The sequence below is a fragment of the Pelophylax lessonae genome, assembly GCF_965119305.1.
Source record: "Pelophylax lessonae genome assembly, chromosome: 1".
Lineage (NCBI taxonomy): Eukaryota > Metazoa > Chordata > Amphibia > Anura > Ranidae > Pelophylax > Pelophylax lessonae.
The window spans coordinates 556,012,074-556,033,122 of NC_138768.1; the positions used below are offsets into that span (position 1 = coordinate 556,012,074).

Here is a 21,049-nt window from a genome sequence, read left to right on the forward strand (position 1 = left end):
CACCCCCTGCGTATCGCATATGGCAGTGTGAACTGCCAGATGTGCGTTTGCGATGCGAGAACAGGCTGCAAATTTGCAGCCTTCCCGCATCGCACAAGTGTGAACCGGGACTGATAAAAAAAAAAAAAATATTTAATTTGGTCTATTTTGATGACAAACTGTGACAATCCATTGAAGTGTATCTATATTTGATTATATCTGATTTGGTTTTGGAGCAAGCAGGGATAGGTAACCTAAGGCACAAGTAATGGAGGGGCTTGCATGTGATACCATTTGAAGTGGCACCCAAAAGATTATCATGTGGCATGTACGTGGGCTCAGATTGGTCCATTAAAGGACTGGAGGAACCTCTGGTGAGCACCTTCTTTTCTAAATTATAGTGCTGTTGCCATAGGGGGTAGTTGACAGGTTACTAGGCTGTCATTTACAAAGCTCGGCCAGTCCCTCTGTACCTCCAACCTACCCACCTATATGACATTTTATAGAGACCTGCTTGATGTCACTGACGCTTAGCTGGTAACCACCCACTTACCAGTACCAGCATAGGCCTGTCTACGGCTGTGGATGTGGTAATGCAAAGAAGCATGCCTGCCTACTCTCGTTCGCTTCCTAGTGGAACCATCAGCTTCCGCCGTTATTAATGTAAAAGCCTTACATTTATGATTGTACAAAATATAGCCCTTATCTGAGATGTGAAGATGCAGAAATTGGGGCTCATTTGAGGTCTACTGCACACTATTGTTCACTTGCACACTGGATGTCTAATGTTTGTGAGATGAAACTAAGGCCCCTTTCACACTTGCCCTCTGTTCCTTATCATCAGGGCATCCTAAGCTCATAACAGCATCAGAAGAGAAACAACTACAGTGCCTTGAAAAAGTATTCATACCCTTTGAAATGTTCCACATTATGTCATGTTACAACCAAAAATGTAAATGTATTGTATTGGGTTTTATGTGATAGACCAACACAAAGTGAAACATAATTGTGAGGTGGAAGGAAAATAATTTTCTACAAATAAATATTTGAAAAGTGTGGCATGCAATAATATTCAGCCCTCCTGAGTTAATACTTTGTAGAACCACCTTTTGCTGTACTTACAGCTGCAAGTCTTTTAAGGAAGTCTTTACCAGATTTGCACATCTAGAGAGTGACATTTTTGCCCATTCTTCTTTGCAAAATAGCTCAAGCTCTGTCAGATTGGACAGAGAGTGTCTGTGAACAGCAACTTTTAAGTCTTGCCACAGATTCTCAATTGGATTTTGGTCTGGACTTTGACTGGGCCATTCTAACACATGAATATGCTTTGATATAAACCATTTGATTGTATCTCTGGCTGTATTTTTAGGATCGTTGTCCTGTTGGAAGGTGAACCTTCACCCCATTCTCAAGTCTTTTGCAGATTCTAACAGGTTTTCTTCTAAGATTGCCCTGTATTTGGCTCTATCCCTCTTCCCATCAACTCCAGCTTCCCTGTCCCTGGTGAAGAAAAGCATTCCCACAACATGATGCTGCCACCAGCATGTTTCACGGTGGGGATGGTGTGTTTAGGGTGATGTGTTTTCCGTCACACATAGCATTTTGTTTTTAGGCCTAAAAGTTAAATTTTGGTCTCATCTGACCAGAGCACCTTTTTCCACATATTTGCTGTGTCCCCCACATGGCTTCTCGCAAACTGCAAAATGGGAATTCTTTTGGCTTTCTTTTAACAATGGCCTTTCTTCTTACCACTCTTCCATAAAGGCCAGATTTGTGGAGCGCTCGACTAATAGTTGTCCTGTGGACAGATTCTCCCACCTGAGCTGTGGATGTCTGCAGCTCCTCCAGAGTTACCATGAGCGTATTGGCTGCTTCTGATTAATGCACTCCTTGCCCGGCCTGTCAGTTTAGGTGGACTGTCATGTCTTGGTAGGATTGCAGTATTGCATTCTCTTTCCATTTTGGGATGATGGATTGAACAGTGCTCCATTTAATGTTCATGTAATGTTCATGTTTTTTTTTAATCTAACCGTGCATTAAACTTCTCCATTACTTTATCCCTGACCTGTCTGGTGTGTTCCTTGGCCTTCATGATGTTGCTTGTTCAGTAAGGTTCTCTCAAAAAACCTCTGAGGGCTTCACAGAACAGCTGTATTTATACTGAGATTAAATTGCACACAGGTGGTATCTATTTATTAATTAGGGGAGTTCTGAAGTCAATTGGTTCCACTGGATTTTAGTTAGGCGTATCAGAGTAAAGGGGGCTGAATACATATGCATGCCACACTTTTCAGAGATTTGAATTGTGAAAAATGATGAAAATTATTTATCATTTTCCTTCCACTTCACAATTATGTGCCACTTTGTGTTGGTCTATCACATAAAATCCCAATAAAATACATTTACGTTGGTTTGGTTTTAACATGACAAAATGTGGTAAATTTCAAGGGGTATGAATACCTTTTCAAGGCACTGTATACCAGCATCATTTACAGTATGTTCAAAATACTACACCTGTAGGATAGGCTATATAAGTTTACCCCCAGAACATTCCAGAAATTCCCGGGACCCCTATTTAGGCAGGAGGCTGATGGGGGTCTTTGGCAGTCACTAAACAAGATTGGTTTGACTAGTGTTTTTTTTATGTTTGGAGTTTATGCAGCCTAACGTCCCATGTTACATCACCACTTTTAACATGAAACATGTCGTCACTTTCACACCTGCAAATCATGTAGTGTTTGCATATTTTTATCCAACCCCTGTGTATTTTGCTTACATCCAACCACCAATAGGTGATACACTGCAGTCACTTTTCCTTCTGTCTAATCACGGGTAAAAATGAACTCATATAAAATGGGCCTTAAGCCAAGTACACACAGGCCGAATGTCAGAAGGCATTGGGCATTTCAATAGTAACTGGCCGACATTCGGCCTGTGTGCACTGTAGCTGGTCCCTCAGCTTCTTTCAAAGGGGCATGACCAAAAAAAGTCTGCCGACTGACTCACGGTCTGGCTCTCCACTAAACTATTACCATCTCATATTCTTGCTATGGGAGAGTAGCTATTATAGTAGTCAGTATTCCACAACTTCAAAAATGATTTGCCTACCTGCTCCTCTACAGTAGACTCAATGATTAGACAGCTCATATGAGGATGGAAGGGAAAGCTAACATTGCATCATGGAAGTTAGCTATTTTTCCTTGTTTTTGTCTACTAGTACTAAGATGTGACATGTTTAAAGAAGAGGAAGGGGCTACAGACATGAGATAAAATGTAAATGTATCCATGTACATTGTATGTGGCAATTTTAGATATGAGAAGGACTTGGTGAGATCTTTTTTGTTACAAATGCACTATAAACAGATTAAAAGTAATCTAATCACCATACCTACCTTGCACTCTCCATTAACACAGATATCATAGGAATCTGGTCTACACGGTGTTCCATCTATCACAGCTGCCGCTCTCTCTGTGTAGAAGTTGAAGCCTTCTGCTAAGCAGTTGAGTGAACAAGCCTTCACCCCACCTACAATTAAACACATCTGTTATTCAAGATATATCCTTAACCAATCTACATATTTCTCTCTAATTCAAGCATGTAAATCAGGATTTCTGACCTCCCCTTGAGAAAGCATTGTCCCCAAGCACACCCATACAACTAGCATTTTAAGAAGGAGGTCAGCAAAGGCACCCCCTGACTTTCTTTCAGTACAGGTTTCCTGAATTGCTGGATAAAATATTAGTAGATGTAGATGTAGCATTACCTCACTGGCCCTAATGCATTGTGCATTAACCACTTTACCCCCAGCCCTATTTCGGACACTTTTTGTTTACAAGTTAAAATCAGTATTTTTTCCTAGAAAACTACTTAGAACCCCCAAACATTTTATATATTTTTTTAGCAAAGACTCTGGAGAATAAAATGTCGGTCATTGCAATATTTTGTGTCACGCGGTATTTGCGCAGTGGTCTTTAAAACGCCATTTTTTTGGAAAAATTACGAAAAATCACATTTCACTGCATTTAAAAAATACTAAACAGTAAAGTTTGCCCATTTTTTTGTATATTGTGAAAGATGATGTCACGCCGAGTAAATAGATACCCAACATGTTACGGTTTAAAATCGCGCACACCCGTGGAATGGCGACAAACTACGGTCAATAGAAATCTCAATAGGCGACAATTTACATTTTTTTAACGGTTACCAGTTTAGAGTTAGAGTGTAGCTCTTTTTTTTTAAATTATTGCTCACGCTCTGGCGATCGCGGCGATACCTCACATGTGTGGTTTGAACAGTGATTTCATTCACGGCTCGACTTCCGTATACGTTTTCTTTCGTGCGCGAGCTAACGGTGAAGGGGGCGGCTACATTTTTTATTTTTTTTCCTATTTATTTATTTTTTTTTTAACTTTATAACAGGTTTTAAAAAAAAAAAATCTGATCACTTTTATTGCTGTCACAAACAATGTAAACATCCCTTGTGACACCAATATGCAGTGACAGGTACTCTTTATGGAGGGATCGAGGGTCTAAAAGACCCCAAAACCCTCCACTACACTTTCATATATGCAAAACGCCGAAAAATTGCATTTTTGCATACAGTCGTTTTTTTAAATCTGCCGCCTTTTGCAGCAAAGTAACCTGGAAGTGACGTCATGGACGCCGCCTCCGGGTTACGTCATCGGAGACCCGATCGAAGATGCTTCCAGCTTAGATCGGGACTCCATCCAGCCGGTGGACGCGCCGGCTCGGTGCTCTGGTCTCCCGGTGGGACGGGAGGCCCGGGCATAGTCACGGAAGGCAGCGGGAGGGGGACGTCCCCTCCCACTCACCCGGGTAATGATCGAGCAGCTCCCGAGCTGCATCATTCGTTACCGACTGAAAGCCGACCGTCGGCTCTAAACCACAGTACCGGGATGGTGCCTCTAGCTAGAGGCATCACCCCGGTATAACACCGCAAAGTTTGCCGACGTAGCCCTACGTCATTTTGCGCTAAGTGGTTAAACAGCACAGGAAAGCACCCCGCAGTGAATGAGCCCTAAATATCTTCTTCATTCAGCGTTTTCAAGTATGGTATATTTTGATAGCACTGCATTACATTTTCTGTATTATAAGTGGTGATACACTGGGGCTTGCTTTTAGGCCAGCTGTGTGAACAGTGTTCTATGTTGTTCCTATATTTGGGTTTCCTATGAAAGTTTCAGTTCATTTTTTCAACACCCAAATACTGTATAGTGGTAGTTTAAAGTGTATCTCTGGGCAAAACATTTATTTTTAATTTTTAGTGGAGTGCGGAAGGGTTGAACCCTCTGTCAGTTTTTATTGCTACAAATAAAATAAAGTACTGCGCTTCCCTTTTATATACTGTACTCTTATATCGAAAGTAAAACATGTAAAAACATACAGTATGTCTTAAATTATTAATTCAGTTAACTTGATAAGTATACAATGAAAAGCTATAAAGTCAAATCAAAGTACATACAAAGTGTCCTTTATACTTAAAGGGTTTGTAAATTCACTATGTGACTTTACTTGTACCCCCTCTGGTTTAGGCTGCCATCAACAATAGTGTAAGTGTTTTTTTTTTTTTTTTTTTAATGAAAAGGCTTAATACCTTTCTAACACCAAAGCTGTGTGGTCACGTGATCCCCCTGTGCTTGCCAGCCCCGTTTTATGGAGAGGAGTGGGAGGGGCCGAGATTCCCCTGTGACATCAACTGGCCAGCACGGGGGATAACGTGACCGCACAGCGGCGATGTGGGAAAAGGTATTTAGCCTTTTCATTTTAAAAAAAATCATATACACTATTGTTGATGGCAGCCTAAACCAGAGGGGTACATGTATTTATGCTGCATATTGCAGCTGAATAGCGATCGGAGGGGCGGGAGGAGAGCCGCTCTCACCTTGACAGGGAGAGAGGGAGAAAGGGGAGAGACTGTCAGATCCTGTCAGAGCATAGCAGCGAGATGACACACGTAAACTGACCATGGTGATCGTGGATCAGCAGCCATGATTATCATAGTTAGCACAGACAGGGGGACACAGGAACTGGCAGGATCAACCAGGTATATAACAAGATAGTAGGGGAAAAAGTACATAGCAAGAGCACTGTGCTATACAGCATGCCTTAAAGGAACAGGATCTTTTTCTTTTTCTTTTTTTTTTTGTTTAGAGTTACAACCACTTTAAATACAATGTATACCTACAGACAAATGTCTCTAAAAAATGTCTTCATCCAAATCTCAATATATACTCCAGGAAACCGTGCATAGTGGACTACAAAAAAATTGTAAACAATGGTTTTTATTGCTGTCTCTGTTCCCATGTCCCCATTGGAAATATTCTCCTGGTGGTTTGGTACTGGTGGCCATTGTCACTGAAAAAAATGAGGGGAAATCCAAAATTTTAGGGTTGTCCCCAAAACAAGGGAATATTTATAGGGGGCACCTATTCCAGGTGTACTAGTAAGGTGAGGCATTTCCTTTACTTTAGGAGATTTCCTTTAACTTCCTGTTGCATCTCTGGGACAAGAAGTGAAGGAAAATGTTTACCCTTTGGTACAGGAAGCAAAAAATCACCTAAAAGGGGGTTAAACCCTTTCCCTACCCTATCGAAAACTATAAAGAAAAGTAAACATACATTTTAGGTTAATTAGCTCAGTTGGTTATAGAAATTTAGGACCTGAACTCCATCTAACAAAGGCAACATATTGTTGAGGCAATACTTAGACTTGAAACTTAAGCAAACTTATTCTCTCCATAACTGAGAATATTGTAGCAATTGTTCTTTGTCAGAATGTTGGGCCGTATTTTTTAGTGACAGAGAAGCCTAGGCATTCCAGGTCCAGATGTGGTTTATGCTGACCAAAACTTGATCTGGATTTTGCTGATAAGTATACTATTATATTGTAAGCCAAATATTTACACTGCAAAATATAAGGCATGTTAAAATATAACGTCAGTTATTAGCGTGTTCTGATTTGTGTATATCAGTGTGTTGGGTTTTATACACTTGTCTTGTATAGACAAGGCTCCCTGTACTCCTGATCTCTGGAAGAATTTAGCTGCATCTGGTGTAGATAAGCTTTGTTCCCGGCCTCATTTTCCCTTTGCACCTCTGCACTCTCCCTTCAGGAATGTGCTGAGCTGAGCATTTCAGCTAAATCTTCCACTTTAGAAATCGTATGCAGAATCTCCCAAGGGAAAAATTCCCCAACAAGCCAGTGAGGGGAGGAGGTGGGTTGAACAGAACACAGACTGGATGATCCGTGAAAGGGGGGGGCCTGACACATGGGTGTGAAATAAACACAGAGCACACATTTTACATGGAAGAACAGATAGGCAGGTGCAGAATATGTTATACATCAAGGTCAAATTATACTTTGTTGCGTAAACGCTGTAGGCTGTCTTCCATGACTGCAGCTGGATGAGATTGGTTAAAATAGGTTACTTGAGTCCATGGACGTGAGTGTACAGGACAAGACATTAGGGGCAAAGTCTGCAAGGCACATTTAGCTGACATGATACATTTTGTTTGGTCTAGTAGATTCAATAGTGCAGTACATACAAAATAGAAACACTCCACAGAGGCTTATATTTTTGCAATAATCTGTTGATTATTGTAATTTGTTGTAGATTTAAAAAAAAAACACCATATATCCCAACAAACAATGTGTAATGATACAAAGCTAAGTAGGGCATTAACTTCACAACAGGATATAGTAACTTAGAGCCGGTTCACGCTGAGGCGACACGACTTCGGGGGGGCGACCTGTGAAGTCGCGTGCACCGCTGTGCACCGCGACTTGCAGGGACTTCACATAATGGAAGTCTATGCAAGTCGCTCCGAGGTCGCCCCAAAGTAGTACAGGACCCTTTTTCTAAGTCAAAGCGACTTGTGTCGCTCCTATTAGAACGGGTCCTGTACTACTCAATGGACCGCGACCGACCGCGACTTGTCAGGCTGACAAGTCGTCTGACAAGTCGCGGCAGTGTGAATGGACTCTTAAAGAAAACCTAGATAAAACTGAGGTGTGGGAAGCTATATGGCAGATGAGGTTTAATACTGAGAAATGGAAAGTAATGCACATGGGACCTAAAACGCAAGTTAGTCATCATGGCGAGAACCTCTGGGTGAAATCGAGAATGGAAAAGGATCCGTGGGTCCTAGTGGATCACAGACTCAGCAACAGCGTACAATGTCAAGCTGCAGCAAACTAGGCTAGCTGACTATTAGCATCATCATAAAAGGTATTTACTTAAGAGAGAAACATTTATCCCTACCACTCTACAAAACACTGGTTCGGTCACATCTTGAGTATGCTGTCCAGGTTTGGTCACCAGTTTTCAGAAAGGATAAAAAAATGTGATAACTGCGCTAACCAAACAAAATGGAAAAGCCGCTAGCACAAACAACTGACTAAAAAGTTGGTACAATGCAAGAAATGTAAATATAAAGTGCAGCGCTAAAAAAGTGAATATACCAAGAAAGTCCACTGAAGATACTCAAATAAATGATAAAAAATTATACAGGTGAGTAAGTCCCATGTGTAAAGGTGAAATAAATAAATATTTATCCAAGGTGATGTATGTGGTGACAATGGCTGCCAGATCCCAACACCATCTGAAGGAAAATAAATATGCGCTCACCAGATACTGTAGACCCAAATTACCATACAGCAAATGGGTCGCATGGGGCTAATATATTAGATCCTGGGTTCCTACAACTTATGCAAGCACCGCGAGTACTCCGATTGGTAGATGTCAAATGGAAGTGAGGAAGAATGGAACTCTCAATCAACCATGGACAAAAAAAACATAGACCAAAGGAGGCAAACATAGTGTAAATCCGCTAAATCACTTTAATAAAATAAACGGAAATGCACTTACAAAACTCCAGCGGTACAGACAAAAGTAATAAGCAAGCGATGCAGGCTGTCTAAAACTGTTTTACTGCTTATTACCCTCACCGGAGTGGTCCCCTTTAAGCTGGGCAAATCCTTAGGGGCAGTTCACAGTACTCACAAACTTGGAAGGCTTTCCTGGAACTGAACCCCTCTTTCTCCGCTGGTCCTCGGCACACGGGATCCTCTCTGCAGCTCAGCTCTCTCTCTCTCTCTGGATTCTCAGGCAGAACACGTGACACACCCGATTCTTCTGACAGGAGGAGAGACAGCCGTACTCTCCCTCCTGGGACTCTGCTTCCCGCCAAAGATGCTCCCTTCAAACTTATACCCACTCCCAGAATCCTCTGTGGCAGAATATGCCCTTTGGGGTAGATACAGGCCTGACTGTGCCTCTGATTGGGTTCCCTCCACTACCCAATGAGAATCCTCTCATGGAGCCAGTGGGGAGACTCCCCTCTCAGCAGCCACACCTGGGAGACATAACAGCCCAGCTGAAAATCATGGCCCTGCTGTTAGGCAGCCAAGGCCCAGTATACTTTACCTAGCACCTACATTTATGGGTGCTACACAAGAATGTAGGGAGGTTTAACTGCACTGCCACTGACCACCAATGTGGGGGAGTGTAACAGGACTGCCATTGACCACTAAAGCAGGAGGTTTAGCAGTACTGCCACTTACCACCAAAGCAGGGATGTTAAAATAAAATGCACCTGACCACCAATGCAGAGGGGGTATATAACAACACCACAGTATGACCATCAATGCAGTGGTTTAAAGTGGTACTTTACTCTCTTAATGAACATTAACTATTTCTAATGCTGCTAGCAAAAAAATGCTTTAGTAAATATTTTAGTAAATATATTAGGTAGGTGATTTTTTTTTACATTTCTTACATTTCTTCCAGGCTTCTGGCCTAGGCCAAAACATAGTCATACATCCCAGGAGTCTTTCATCTGGGGGAGGAGGAGCTTTCTCTGCTAAACACACCCTCCTATCTGCATACAGGCAGATGGATTCCAGGAAGTAAATGCTACATGAATCATCCGCCCTTACTCAGAATGGCCACAACTAGAAATGCTAGGGTGTGTTTTTCAAAGTGATTTCTCAACAAAATAAAGCATGGAAGCATGGAAGCATGGATGGATGGATGAGTTTCCTTTGAATACCAAAAAATGTATTAAATCGCATTCTTGGTTTGTGGTGCTCAGATATGGTGGCATTTCTCTTTAAATAGCACTGCCACTAACCACCAATGCAAGAAGGGGTTAACAGCACTGCCACTGACCACCAATGATGGGAAAGGGGTTTAATAATACTGTCACTGACACCAGTGCTGGGAGTTTTTATTGTGGCCACTGACATCAATGCTGGGGGTAACAATATTTGCCACTCGCACCAATGATAGAGCTTATTTAGCTCTGAACTTCACTTTAGAGTGTGTTGAAGTAAAAAGCACACTGTAAAAAATACAGCAAGATCAACATGTTTGGTGCATTACAGTCAATTCATTTAGAATGGGCTGCCTAACTACATGTATGGTGATTTTAACGGGTTTGGGGGTTTGCCCTCTAGATTGGAGCAGCCCTGATTCTTTATCTTTACCTTTACGCTAGGTGTCTACAGTCTGGGCGTGAGTGATGTCACAGGTTCTCTTCACCTTCCTCTTCCTCTGGTGGTAACAAGATCCTAAAGGCTTCAGGGAGTGATGCCATATAGTGATGTTGGGCTGCTCTATACAGCATTATCCTGCAAACTCAGAGTGGGGAGCAGAGCCCTAGCTAAATTTGGCACAGCACCCAGAAGCTAGTGGAGATAACTGTAGTAGCGGTGCCTACTAGTCATCTTCGGCGTCCACGGCGATCCCACAGGTACTGTATGGCACATCCAGTCTGGACCAATTTAACTATATAAAAGTTACCATACCTAGGCTTCAGTTTTAACTGTTTTTTTTTTTTTTTAGTTCTGTGCTTATTTTGTTTTACATTTTTATTATGATCCTATTAGCACAGCAGCTACTGCATTGTTTGCATATTTACATAGTCGGTTTCAAAAAAAGACATTTGAACCAAGTGTAAAGGAAAAGGCGCTCACAGTATAAAAATCATTTGTTAAACCGTGCTGACAATAAAATTAATGGAAACCACCTGTAGTGTGGTCAAAAGTGCTGAAATACAGAAACCATATGAATAAACATGAAAGTCCAATGTGACAATACCCAACACCAACGGTAAAGTTCTTCTAAATAATCTTGTCTGCTGATTCCTTCACCACGAGTGCTTAATAGATGGATTGACAACTCACCAGGAGTGTATGACCCCTTTTTACAGAAGGCCAGAAGAAGCATTATTGGAAAACTAGATTATTACTCAGATAACACCACTCCACTTCAAACGATCCCTCAGGACAAGTCTGGGATGAAGGAATACTTCACAGGAGACATAAAGAAGTACTTCATGGTGTACATCACGGTGTATTAAGTTTATTTTTACTTTAAAAACAAGTACAGTATCTCACAAAAATGAGTACACCTCTCACATTTTGTAAATATTTTAATATATCTTTTCATGTGACAACACTACAATGTAAAGTAGTGGGTGTACAGCTTGTATAACAGTCTAAATTTGCTGTCCCCTCAAAATAACTCAACACATAGCCATTAATGTCCAAACCGCTGGCAACAAAAGTGAGTACACCCCTAAGTGAAAATGTCCAAATTGGGCCAAATTAGCCATTTTCCCTCCCCGGTGTCATGTGACTCCTTAGTGGTACAAGGTCTCAGGTGTGAATGGAGAGCAGGTGTGTTAAATTTGGTGTTATCGCTCTCACTCTCTCATACTGGTCATTGGCGGTTCAACATGGCACCCCAATGGCAAAGAACTCTCTGAGGATCTGAAAAAAAGAATTGTTGCTCTACATAAAGATGGCCTAGGCTATAAGAAGATTGCCAAGAGCCTGAAACTGAGCTGCAGCACGATGGCTAAGACCATAAAGTGGTTTAACAGGACAGGTTCCACTCAGAACAGGCCTCGCCATGGTCGACCAAAGTAGTTGAGTGCACGTGCTCAGCGTCATATCCAGAGGTTGTCTTTGGGAAATAGACTTATGAGTGCTGCCAGCATTGCTGCAGAGGTTGAAGGGGTGGGGGGTCAGCCTGTCAGTGCTCAGACCATATGCCAAGTGCTGCATCAAATTGGTCTGCATGGGTGTCATCTCAGAAGGAAGCCTCTTCTAAAGATGATGCATAAGAAAGCCCGCAAACGGTTTGCTGAAGACAAGCAGACTAAGCACATGGATTACTGGAACCATGTCCTGTGGTCTGATGAGACCAAGATAAAATATTTGGTTCAGATGGTTTCAAGCATGTGTGGCGGCAACCAGGTGAGGAGTAGAAAGACAAGTGTGTCTTGCCTACAGTCAAGCATGGTGGGGGGAGTGTCATGGTCTGGGGCTGCATGGGTGCTGCCAGCACTGGGGAGCTACAGTTCATTGAGGGAACCATGAATGCCAACATGTACTGTGATATAGTGAAGAAGAGCATGATCCCCTCCCTTCTGAGACTGGGCCGCAGGGCAGTATTCCAACATGATAATGACCCCAAACACACCTCCAAAATGACCACTGCCTTGCTAAAGAAGCTGAGGATAAAGGTGATGGACTGGCCAAACCTGTCTCTAAACCTAAACCCTATTGAGCCACTGTGGGGCATCTGCAAACGGAAGGTGGAGGAGCGCAAGGTCTCTAACATCCACCAGCTCCATGATGTCATCATAGATGAGTGGAAGAGGACCCCAGTGGCAACCTGTAAAGCTCTGATGAACTCCATGCCCAAGAGGGTTAAGGCAGTGCTAGAAAATAATGGTAGCCACACAAATTATTGACACTTTGGGCCCAATTTGGAGGTGTTTATTAGGGGTGTACTCGCTTTTGTTGCCAGCGGTTTAGACATTAATGGCTGTGTGTTGGGTTATTTTGAGGGGACAGCAAATTTACACTGTTATACAAGCTGTAAGCTCACTACTTTACATTGTAGCAAAGTGTAATATCTTCAGTGTTGTCACATGAAAAGATATAATAATATATTTACAAAAATGTGAGGGGGGTGTACTCACTTTTGTGAGATACTGTATATTTAAAAATGTGCACTCTCATGTATTAGTGCCTGTTTCCCGCCACTTGGTGTCCTGGTCGGCACCTTTTGGCACACACTTTAAGTTTTTAGTTTTGCAGCGTTCCCTGGGCAGCAATTAGTTGTTTGGGCTTTCTGTGCTACTGTTCTCTTTCCACAGATTGCTGATTTTTTTTCCCTTTTTCAATATGGCGCAGACGGCTGGGACTTTCCTGAAGTGACGACAGGGAGAGGGGAAGGTTCCAGCTTCCACTATTGCTCCAGGTGAGCAGCTCGCATCTGCGAATGCACGAGCAGATGATGTCACTTCCAGGGGCAAGAATACAGCTGCAGTTACAGATACACTGCAATCTTGGCCTCTGCCAAGGGTGAGTATTAGTCTGTCTCCGTTTCTGTGTTCTCTGGTGGTCTTGGTGCCCCTGGGCTACAGGTATTTCTACATGTGCATCTTCCTATATTTTCACTATGGAAACACTGCCTGCAGGTGCATAATGTCCTATCCTCTCTGCTATGGAGAACACTGCCCCAATAGACCACCCTATGCCCATAAGGTAATGGTCTTTGGTAAGTAGTGAAGATTTAAGAAAAAGAGAGCTTATGGTCCTAACACTGCATTAACTGCCAGCCATCACAAGACCGCAAGATCCTCAGTGTCAAGGCATAGAGAGCACTCCAGTCCTGGGTTGCCTATTGAGGTGAAATTGCTCCAGGTCCTCCTCACGTCACTACTATACCCACCTCCCTCATCCCAGCATTGTGCCTCATCCAGGAGCCAATATGTGCTGGGTATGTGCCGCTGCAGGCAATCGGATGAGAGGAGGTTCAAGAGGTCCCTCGCAAAGTGAGGAAGTATTTTCCAAACCTTAGGAAAGAGCCTGAGTTTTTTCTGTATTTTTAGGAGCTGGAGGAGCTTATTCAGGAAGAATGGCAAAAGTCAGAAAGGAAAATATGCCTTATTATTAGGTTGTCTAAACTATACCCTCTAAAAGAGCCAAAGGTCAACCCTGTCTTCCCTGCTCCCATTGTGGATGCATCACTAATGCATCACTAATACGTGATGCTGCCTATGGAAGATGGTGTTACATTTAAAGATGCTCTGGACCACAGAATGGACCTTGAACTCAAACGGGCATACACAGCCACTGGAGAAGCTTGTAAACCGGCCTTCACTTTGGCTGCAGTGGGAAAAGATTTTGCAGTTTGGACGTTCAATCTCAAGCAAGTGCTGTTGGATCAGATTGACTAATAGAAAATATTTACAGCCCTGCAAGAGGGTAACTTTGTGGCAGAAGCATCGGTGGATGTGATCAGGTGCTCACCCAGGGCTATGCTGTCATCTGTCATGACAGCCTGGGTCTTATGGCTGAAGTCTTGGGTGGCTGATTCAGTATCAAAGTTTAACTAGTACAAAATTCCCTATGACGGGGTTAACCTTTTTGGCAGCAAGCTGGATTTAGCCATTTCAAAAGTCCAGCTTAGTCTCTGCAGACAAAAAACAAAGGTCATAGAGAGGTGCGTTGTCGAGGTGCAACCATCCCAAAAAATATATGGAAGGGAGGTCTTACAAGCTGGGGAGAGGCTTCAGACAGAACTGGAGAGGTACTCAGTTATCTTTTCTGAAGTTGCAAAAATCGAAGGCCATTGAGGCAGGTGAGCAGCAGAAGTCTTTTTGATGGTGCGTCTGTCCAGGATGTACAAATGGGAGCCAGACTCAGGCTTTTCATTCAACCTGGGCAGAAAATATTTCAGCCATCAGCGCAGTAACTACCATTTCATTGGTATATTGTTGAAAATTCAAGGGACAATGTCCAAGCAGTCACTTTTTTTCTACCAGGCTCTCATCTTCCGTGAACAACTAAAGAAACGTAATACAATATGTGATAGACCTTCTTCAGAAAAAGGCTATAGGCGAGGTCCTAGCCTTCCAGAGAGGAAGACGTTTTCACTCTCTTCCTAGTAAGAAAGAAAAGAAAACAGGGGACTGTAACATAAACATGAACGTGGATGTAATATAATGTAAGAGTTTTGCCAGTAGCTGAGATGTGATCTGTAGAAGTAGTATAATTGTAGATATAGTTTAATTCTCTGTTATTAAAGATACAGTATTCAATAAACAGACATAGACATATGTTCCTCTAATAGCACGATGTAGCACCCTCCTAGGTAGGTGCTAGGAAAGAGCATATGGGTGGCCCTGTCTGTATATCAGGGGGGCCTGATCATTTAGTTAGGCTGTCACATGTTTCCAGGTGTGACCTGTTGTGCCTGGGGAGTCTCCCCACTGTTTCCAATGAGGGCTCTTATTGGACAGTGGAGCAAACCTAGTCAACAGCACACCAGGGCTTATGGCTATCTCAGTGGGCAGAGTTTGCCACAATGCACCCTGGGATGGGCTATAAGTCTGAGGGGAGCATGTGACAGGGCGTCTTTAGCGGGAATCAGAGTCCCAGGAGGAGGGTGACGGCTGTCTCTCCTCCTGTCAGCGATAGTGAAGGTGTCCTGGGCAGTCGGCCTAGAGGACAAACATTGAGCTGAGCTGCAGAGAGGGATCCAGAGTGCTGTGGATCGAGTGGAGCTGCTGGGCAGAAGTTTTGGGGAAAAACAGTGTTGTGAGTACTCAAAACCGCCCAGGGGTCTGCCTAGGACAGGGGACCACTCCAGAAAGTCGGAGGGATCCGGGAGCCAGCTAACCTGTGGAGAAGGCTTAGAGAAGGGGGTGCCAGTGTCGAAGCCCTGAAGTTAAGTGAGAGAAAGAGGGTGCCGGTGTGGGCCCTGAAGTGTTTAGCAGAGCAGCAGTAGTACAAGTAGCTACCTCAGCAAGGCAAGCTTAAGGCAGCTCAAAGAGGACTTCTTTATGCAAGAAAGCAGTCCAAAGTCAGTTTGGAGTTAACAGGCAGCAAGCCAGCGTTAACCAGCTTCAACTGGCGTTGACCGGCATATTGCCAGCGTCAAGTCAGCACCAATCGGCATTTCTCAGTTGTCCCTAGCAAATTGTGTATAGTTGAGCCAAAGGAGTATCCCACTCATTCCCTTCTGCCATCCAAGTTCTCAATAAATACAAAAAACCCAAAGATACAGGACTGGTCATTGTCTCAGTGCTCACACTTGGAGAAACATGCACAAAGGTACTTTTGTTGCACCCGGTGGCCCAGGGGGACCCATATCCAGCAAAACGGCTGGGAATCCTGCTACAATTAGAAAAGGACAGAGCAAGCTCTAGGATAGTAAACATAGATTGCCACCTTTCTGAAGCTTTAAAAGGCAAGGCCTAGTCATTTTGGCTGCAAGAACCAGCAGGGGACAGTCAGAAGGCCCAAATTGTCTGCCAGCTTTGATTTATATCAACACATCTGATGAATCTATTTTTATCTCTCATAAAACCTAAAATATTAGTTGCAGAGAGATGAAAATAATTCCTTCTGATAGTACACATGTTGGGCTACCTGTACATATACAGTGCATCCAAAAGAAATTCACAGTTCTTCAAGTGGTTGTTAAGCCACTACTATAAAATAATCAAATCCACTCTGTAATATAACACTAAGTGCTCCTGTGCCTGTTTTATAGAAAAAATATGTCGATTTGTACCTATATCAGAGAGGCTCCCAGCGATCAGCTGATCCCTCGGCTCTCTTCTCTGCCGGGGAGGAGGGGAAGAGAGGAGAGAGAGAGAGCCGAGCGGTCACGTGATTGGTGGGAGCCACTCTGATGTAGATACAGATCGGCATATTTTTTTCTATAACACAGGCACAGGAGCTCTTAGTGTTATATTACAGAGTGGATGGGATTATTTTATATTAAATATGAGAGCAGCAGGACCGGAGGGGCGGGCACTGACAAAGCAGATAGGAAGGGAGGGGAGGGGGGAGGAGGACAGAGGAGAGCAGAGAGTAGGGCTGCAGATGATGGAGACACATACACTGACCACGGTGTCAGGGCTCAGCAGCCATGTTTAACCGTAGTCAGTTTACAGGGGGGAGGGTAGAAACTGACAAGATCAGCCGGGTTGTTTAGGTGATACAGGGGACCAAATGACACAGCACAAGCACTGTTATGTGATCCATGCTTAAAGCAAAAAGTATCTGTTTTTTTTTTTTAGGGTAACAATCGCTTTTACTTTTTCCACATTTTGTTATGTTACAGCCTTATTCCAAAATGGATTAAGTTCATTATTTTCCTCAAAGTTCTTCAAACAATATCACATAATGACAATGTAAAAAACGTTTGTTTGAAATTTTTGCAATTTATTAAAACTATAAAACGAAAAAAAAAAAAAATTCTTTGTACATAAGTATTCACGGCCTTTCCCCTGACACTCAAAATTGAGCTCAGGTGCATCCTGTTTACACTGATCATCCTTGAGATGTTTCTACAACTTGATTGGAGTTCACCTGTGGTAAATTCAGTTGATTGGACATGATTTGGAAAGGCACGTACCTGTGTATACAAGGTTCCACAGTTAACAGTACATGTCAGAGCACAAACCAAGTCATGAAGTCCAAGGAATTGTCTGTAGACCTATTATAGACACCATACAAAGTGTGGAAAAAGTGATGCACTGTGAATAATTTCCCGGATGCACTGTAAATATGTATATGTGGAGCATTTAGAATACAGGAGAAACACACAAAACTGGTATAGGGTGCCTGATTGTGACAGCTGAAGAGTAATTGGTACTAACGTGATTGGACAGACATGCTGGTGTCAGAAATCCTATCCCCGTCACAGCGATCGGAGCCGTTTTGGGCTAATTCAACTCTGGTAAATTCAGAACACAGGAATACCCCCCCCCCCCCCAGAGTTTATTGGCCACGGGCTACAGTTCAGCCCTCATCAATATTCCAATAAATTAAGAGAAAAGGACAGGGTGATTCATACAAAGCCGGTCCCTCTGACTGATGAATTACAGATGTTTCCACATGCTTTTGTCAAAGGATAAACTTTGGTAAAGTTTATTTCTGTTTTTATCCCCTTTTATTTTCATAGTGAATGGACAATTGTGTATGCCTTTTTTCTTTTTTGTATTATTTATTATTTTTATTTCTTTGTATATAATTTATGCACTGCCCACTTTTGGGATATTAAATTATAAAATTATTAAGTGACTTCTGTGTACTAAGCTAGGGCTCAAATAACTAGGGAGAGATTGTTGCATGTTAGTGTCTATGTGCTCGGTGTACGTTAATTGCCAATCTGTATGCAATTGGACTGTGTGTTGGCAGATTGCATGCAGATTGTAAACTAGCAGATCTGCCAAGTGGAGATCTGTGTGTGTGTGTGTGTGTGTGTATAGTGGCCTAGCAGACCAGTCTGCGGACAAACTGTTGTGTGGTGGCAGGTTATTGTTCATTGTGTGTCTGGTTTATGGTTGTGTGGACAGTGGGAAGAGTGATTAACACCGGGGGTTCTAGCTTGTAGGATAGCTGAAGGAATCCTAGAAGTGTATGATAATTGGTAGACTGCTCCCCAACCCTTAGAGTGCACTGTATTGTATGTAAGATTTGTATCTGCCTGTGGGTGGTCAGCCAGCTGAATTGAAGTGGAGGCTCCCTCCTGTGGTGGCTAGAGGTTGTGCGGGCTGTGAAAGTGTATCACGGCCAGTCTTACTTGCTTAGAACAAGTTCCCCTAATACCCCCAGTCAAGGACCACGCCCCAGTTAGCTAGCTGCCATGGGTGTGTGGATCCATGACAGGGACCTGCAGGCAGTTCAAGACCAAAAAAAAGCTTAACAGATGGCTACACTTAGAGTAATTTAAGATTGAGAGTTTGCAGTTGATCCTTCAGGTGACTGGATGCTGTCCAAATATTTGTAGGATGCTTATTTACATTCATTTATTTACAGGTATACCCGTGATAGTACTGCTGAGAGAGAAGGGGTTAAGAGTCCATCATTACCAGGATAACGTTCTCCTCCTGTCAGTAAATGCTGGTACAGCATCGAGAATCATTATTGCTCATCCTCCATTGATTTGACTGCTTGATCAATTGGAAGAAGTGTCCTGCGCAGAAAATGGTCTTTCTGGGAGCGGTATTGGACATACAGTGCAGCTTCCTCAGGAGATAGATGAGCTCATAGTATGAAGAGTGGTGTCTTCCCTGAGAGCGAGATACCAGCCAGCCAGAGAATGCCTGAATTTGTTGAGTTCTCTGACGTCAACATTCCTAATGGGCAAGTGGGCTGAATGGCATACTAGGGTATTCCAAATCTCATTCCTCAAGCAGTGGGATGGGGCCTCCATGCATCAGCAGATTTGCATCACAAAGACATAAAGGACTCCCTTGGTGGTGGACTCACCAGGAAAACCTGAAGAGGCATCGGCCCATTGTGCCTCCGGTGTCAGAGGTGGTAACATCAGATGCCAGCCTATGTGGCTGGGTAGCCCATTACCGAGATCAAGCCGCCCAGGGCCGGTGGGCCTTAATATCCAGGGAAAGGTGTTGAATACATTGGAACTCAAGGCAGTTTTTAAGGCTTTGTCGGCATTTGCTACGTCACTGGAAGGGAAGAGTGTCCTCATGTGTTTGGACAACAAAGTGGCAGTGGCGTTCACAATAAGGCAGGGAGGTACAAGAAACTGTACCTTGTTAATGGAAGTTCACCCAATGTCTCAAGTGGGCACAGCTTCACCTGACAGACTTACAGGTCCTTTATGTACCAGTAGAGAAGACCCAGCTAGCCGACTACTGAAGCCGACATGTGCCAGGATCCTGTCGAGAGTTCTGTACCCAGCAGTGGAAGGGTAGGACTGCCTTTACAACCAATGGAACTTGCGGTTTGGATACATCTTCCCTCCAGTTCCTATAATTGCCAGGTTTCTGACCAGGCTCAGCCATTCCTCAGTGGTAGTGGTCATTTCATTCTGGCCCAGGAGACCTTGGTTTCCAACCCTATTCCAACTCAGTGTGGAACCACTAGTAACCCTTATGGTAACTCCGGATTTACTCTCTCGGGGACAGTTTCTACACCCAGATCCCCACCTTATGGTGTGGAAATTGAGATGCAGAGACTGTTAGGCCAGGCTGCTCAGGGAGGTGGTGGCAGTATTACAAGCCAGAAAGAGTACACCCAATAAGACTTATCAGAAGGTGTGGGCAAAGTTTGCTGTGCTTGCCAAACTAAATTCTTGGAACCCGTTATCTTTAGAGCCACCTCAAATCCTTCAGTTTCTTCAGTTAGGCCTAGGTGTAAACACTTTGAAAGTCCATGTCTCAGCTCTCTTGGCTATGACAGGAGTCAAATAGGCCCTCAATCTTCTGATCATCCAGTTCATAAAGGCATGTTTAAAGTGGGACCTAGCGGTGGTCCTCGAAGCTCTTTCAAAAGCTCCTTTCCATCCTTCAGAGTCAATATCTATGTGGGACTTAACCTTGAAAGCTTTGTTCTTAGAGGCATTACCTTCAGCCAAGAGAGTGTCGTAGATACAGGCATTAGCATATAAAAAGACTCATCTACTATTCGGTCCTAAAACCTTCAGAACACTTCTTTCCAAAAGTGGCTACGTCTTTTTACTTCAATCAAGAAGTAATATTCCCATCCTTCCTTAACCAATCAGGGTCACCTTATCCGCTGGATGTAGTCCTCACTCCTAAAGCCTACCTGTCTGTGACTACCTTGTTCAGAAAGGCAGACAAACTTTTCGTGATACAGCATGGTCTAAGAAAAGGGCACGCTGCATTGGTTCGTACTTTAGCTTTCTGGCTTGTTAAAACCAGCAAGAAGGGTTACTCACTGCAGATGCTTCCCGCTTCAGAGGGCTTAATCACTTCTCTACCAGCCTATTGCAGGATGACATCTGCAAGGTGACTTAGTTATCCTGAGTGGGCGTCATGTGACATCCACCAGGAGAAGCCGCTCGTGCGCACCCCCGGGCGCATGCAGAGCGGCGATCGGTGGTGTAATGTGTCGCTCTATAACATAGGCTCTTTACAACGGGATCAGCTGTGACCAATCACAGCTAAACACAGTGGTAACCAGAAAGTGCTGGTAATCGGCTTTCCTCAGTTTGTGCTGACAAGGAGCGAGCAGAGGTGAGACAAT

General features: G+C 43.4%; 1 protein-coding gene across 1 annotated transcript in view; it reads right to left on the reverse strand.

Annotated features, from left to right (window-relative positions):
* Window positions 1–21,049, reverse strand: part of ADAMTS10 (ADAM metallopeptidase with thrombospondin type 1 motif 10) — a 110,779-nt gene that overhangs the window by 39,934 nt on the left and 49,796 nt on the right. Inside the window, exon 16 of the mRNA XM_082263585.1 lies at window positions 3,372–3,505. Coding sequence (XP_082119711.1) covers window positions 3,372–3,505 — 134 coding nt within the window. The remainder of the gene's footprint in view (window positions 1–3,371; window positions 3,506–21,049) is intronic.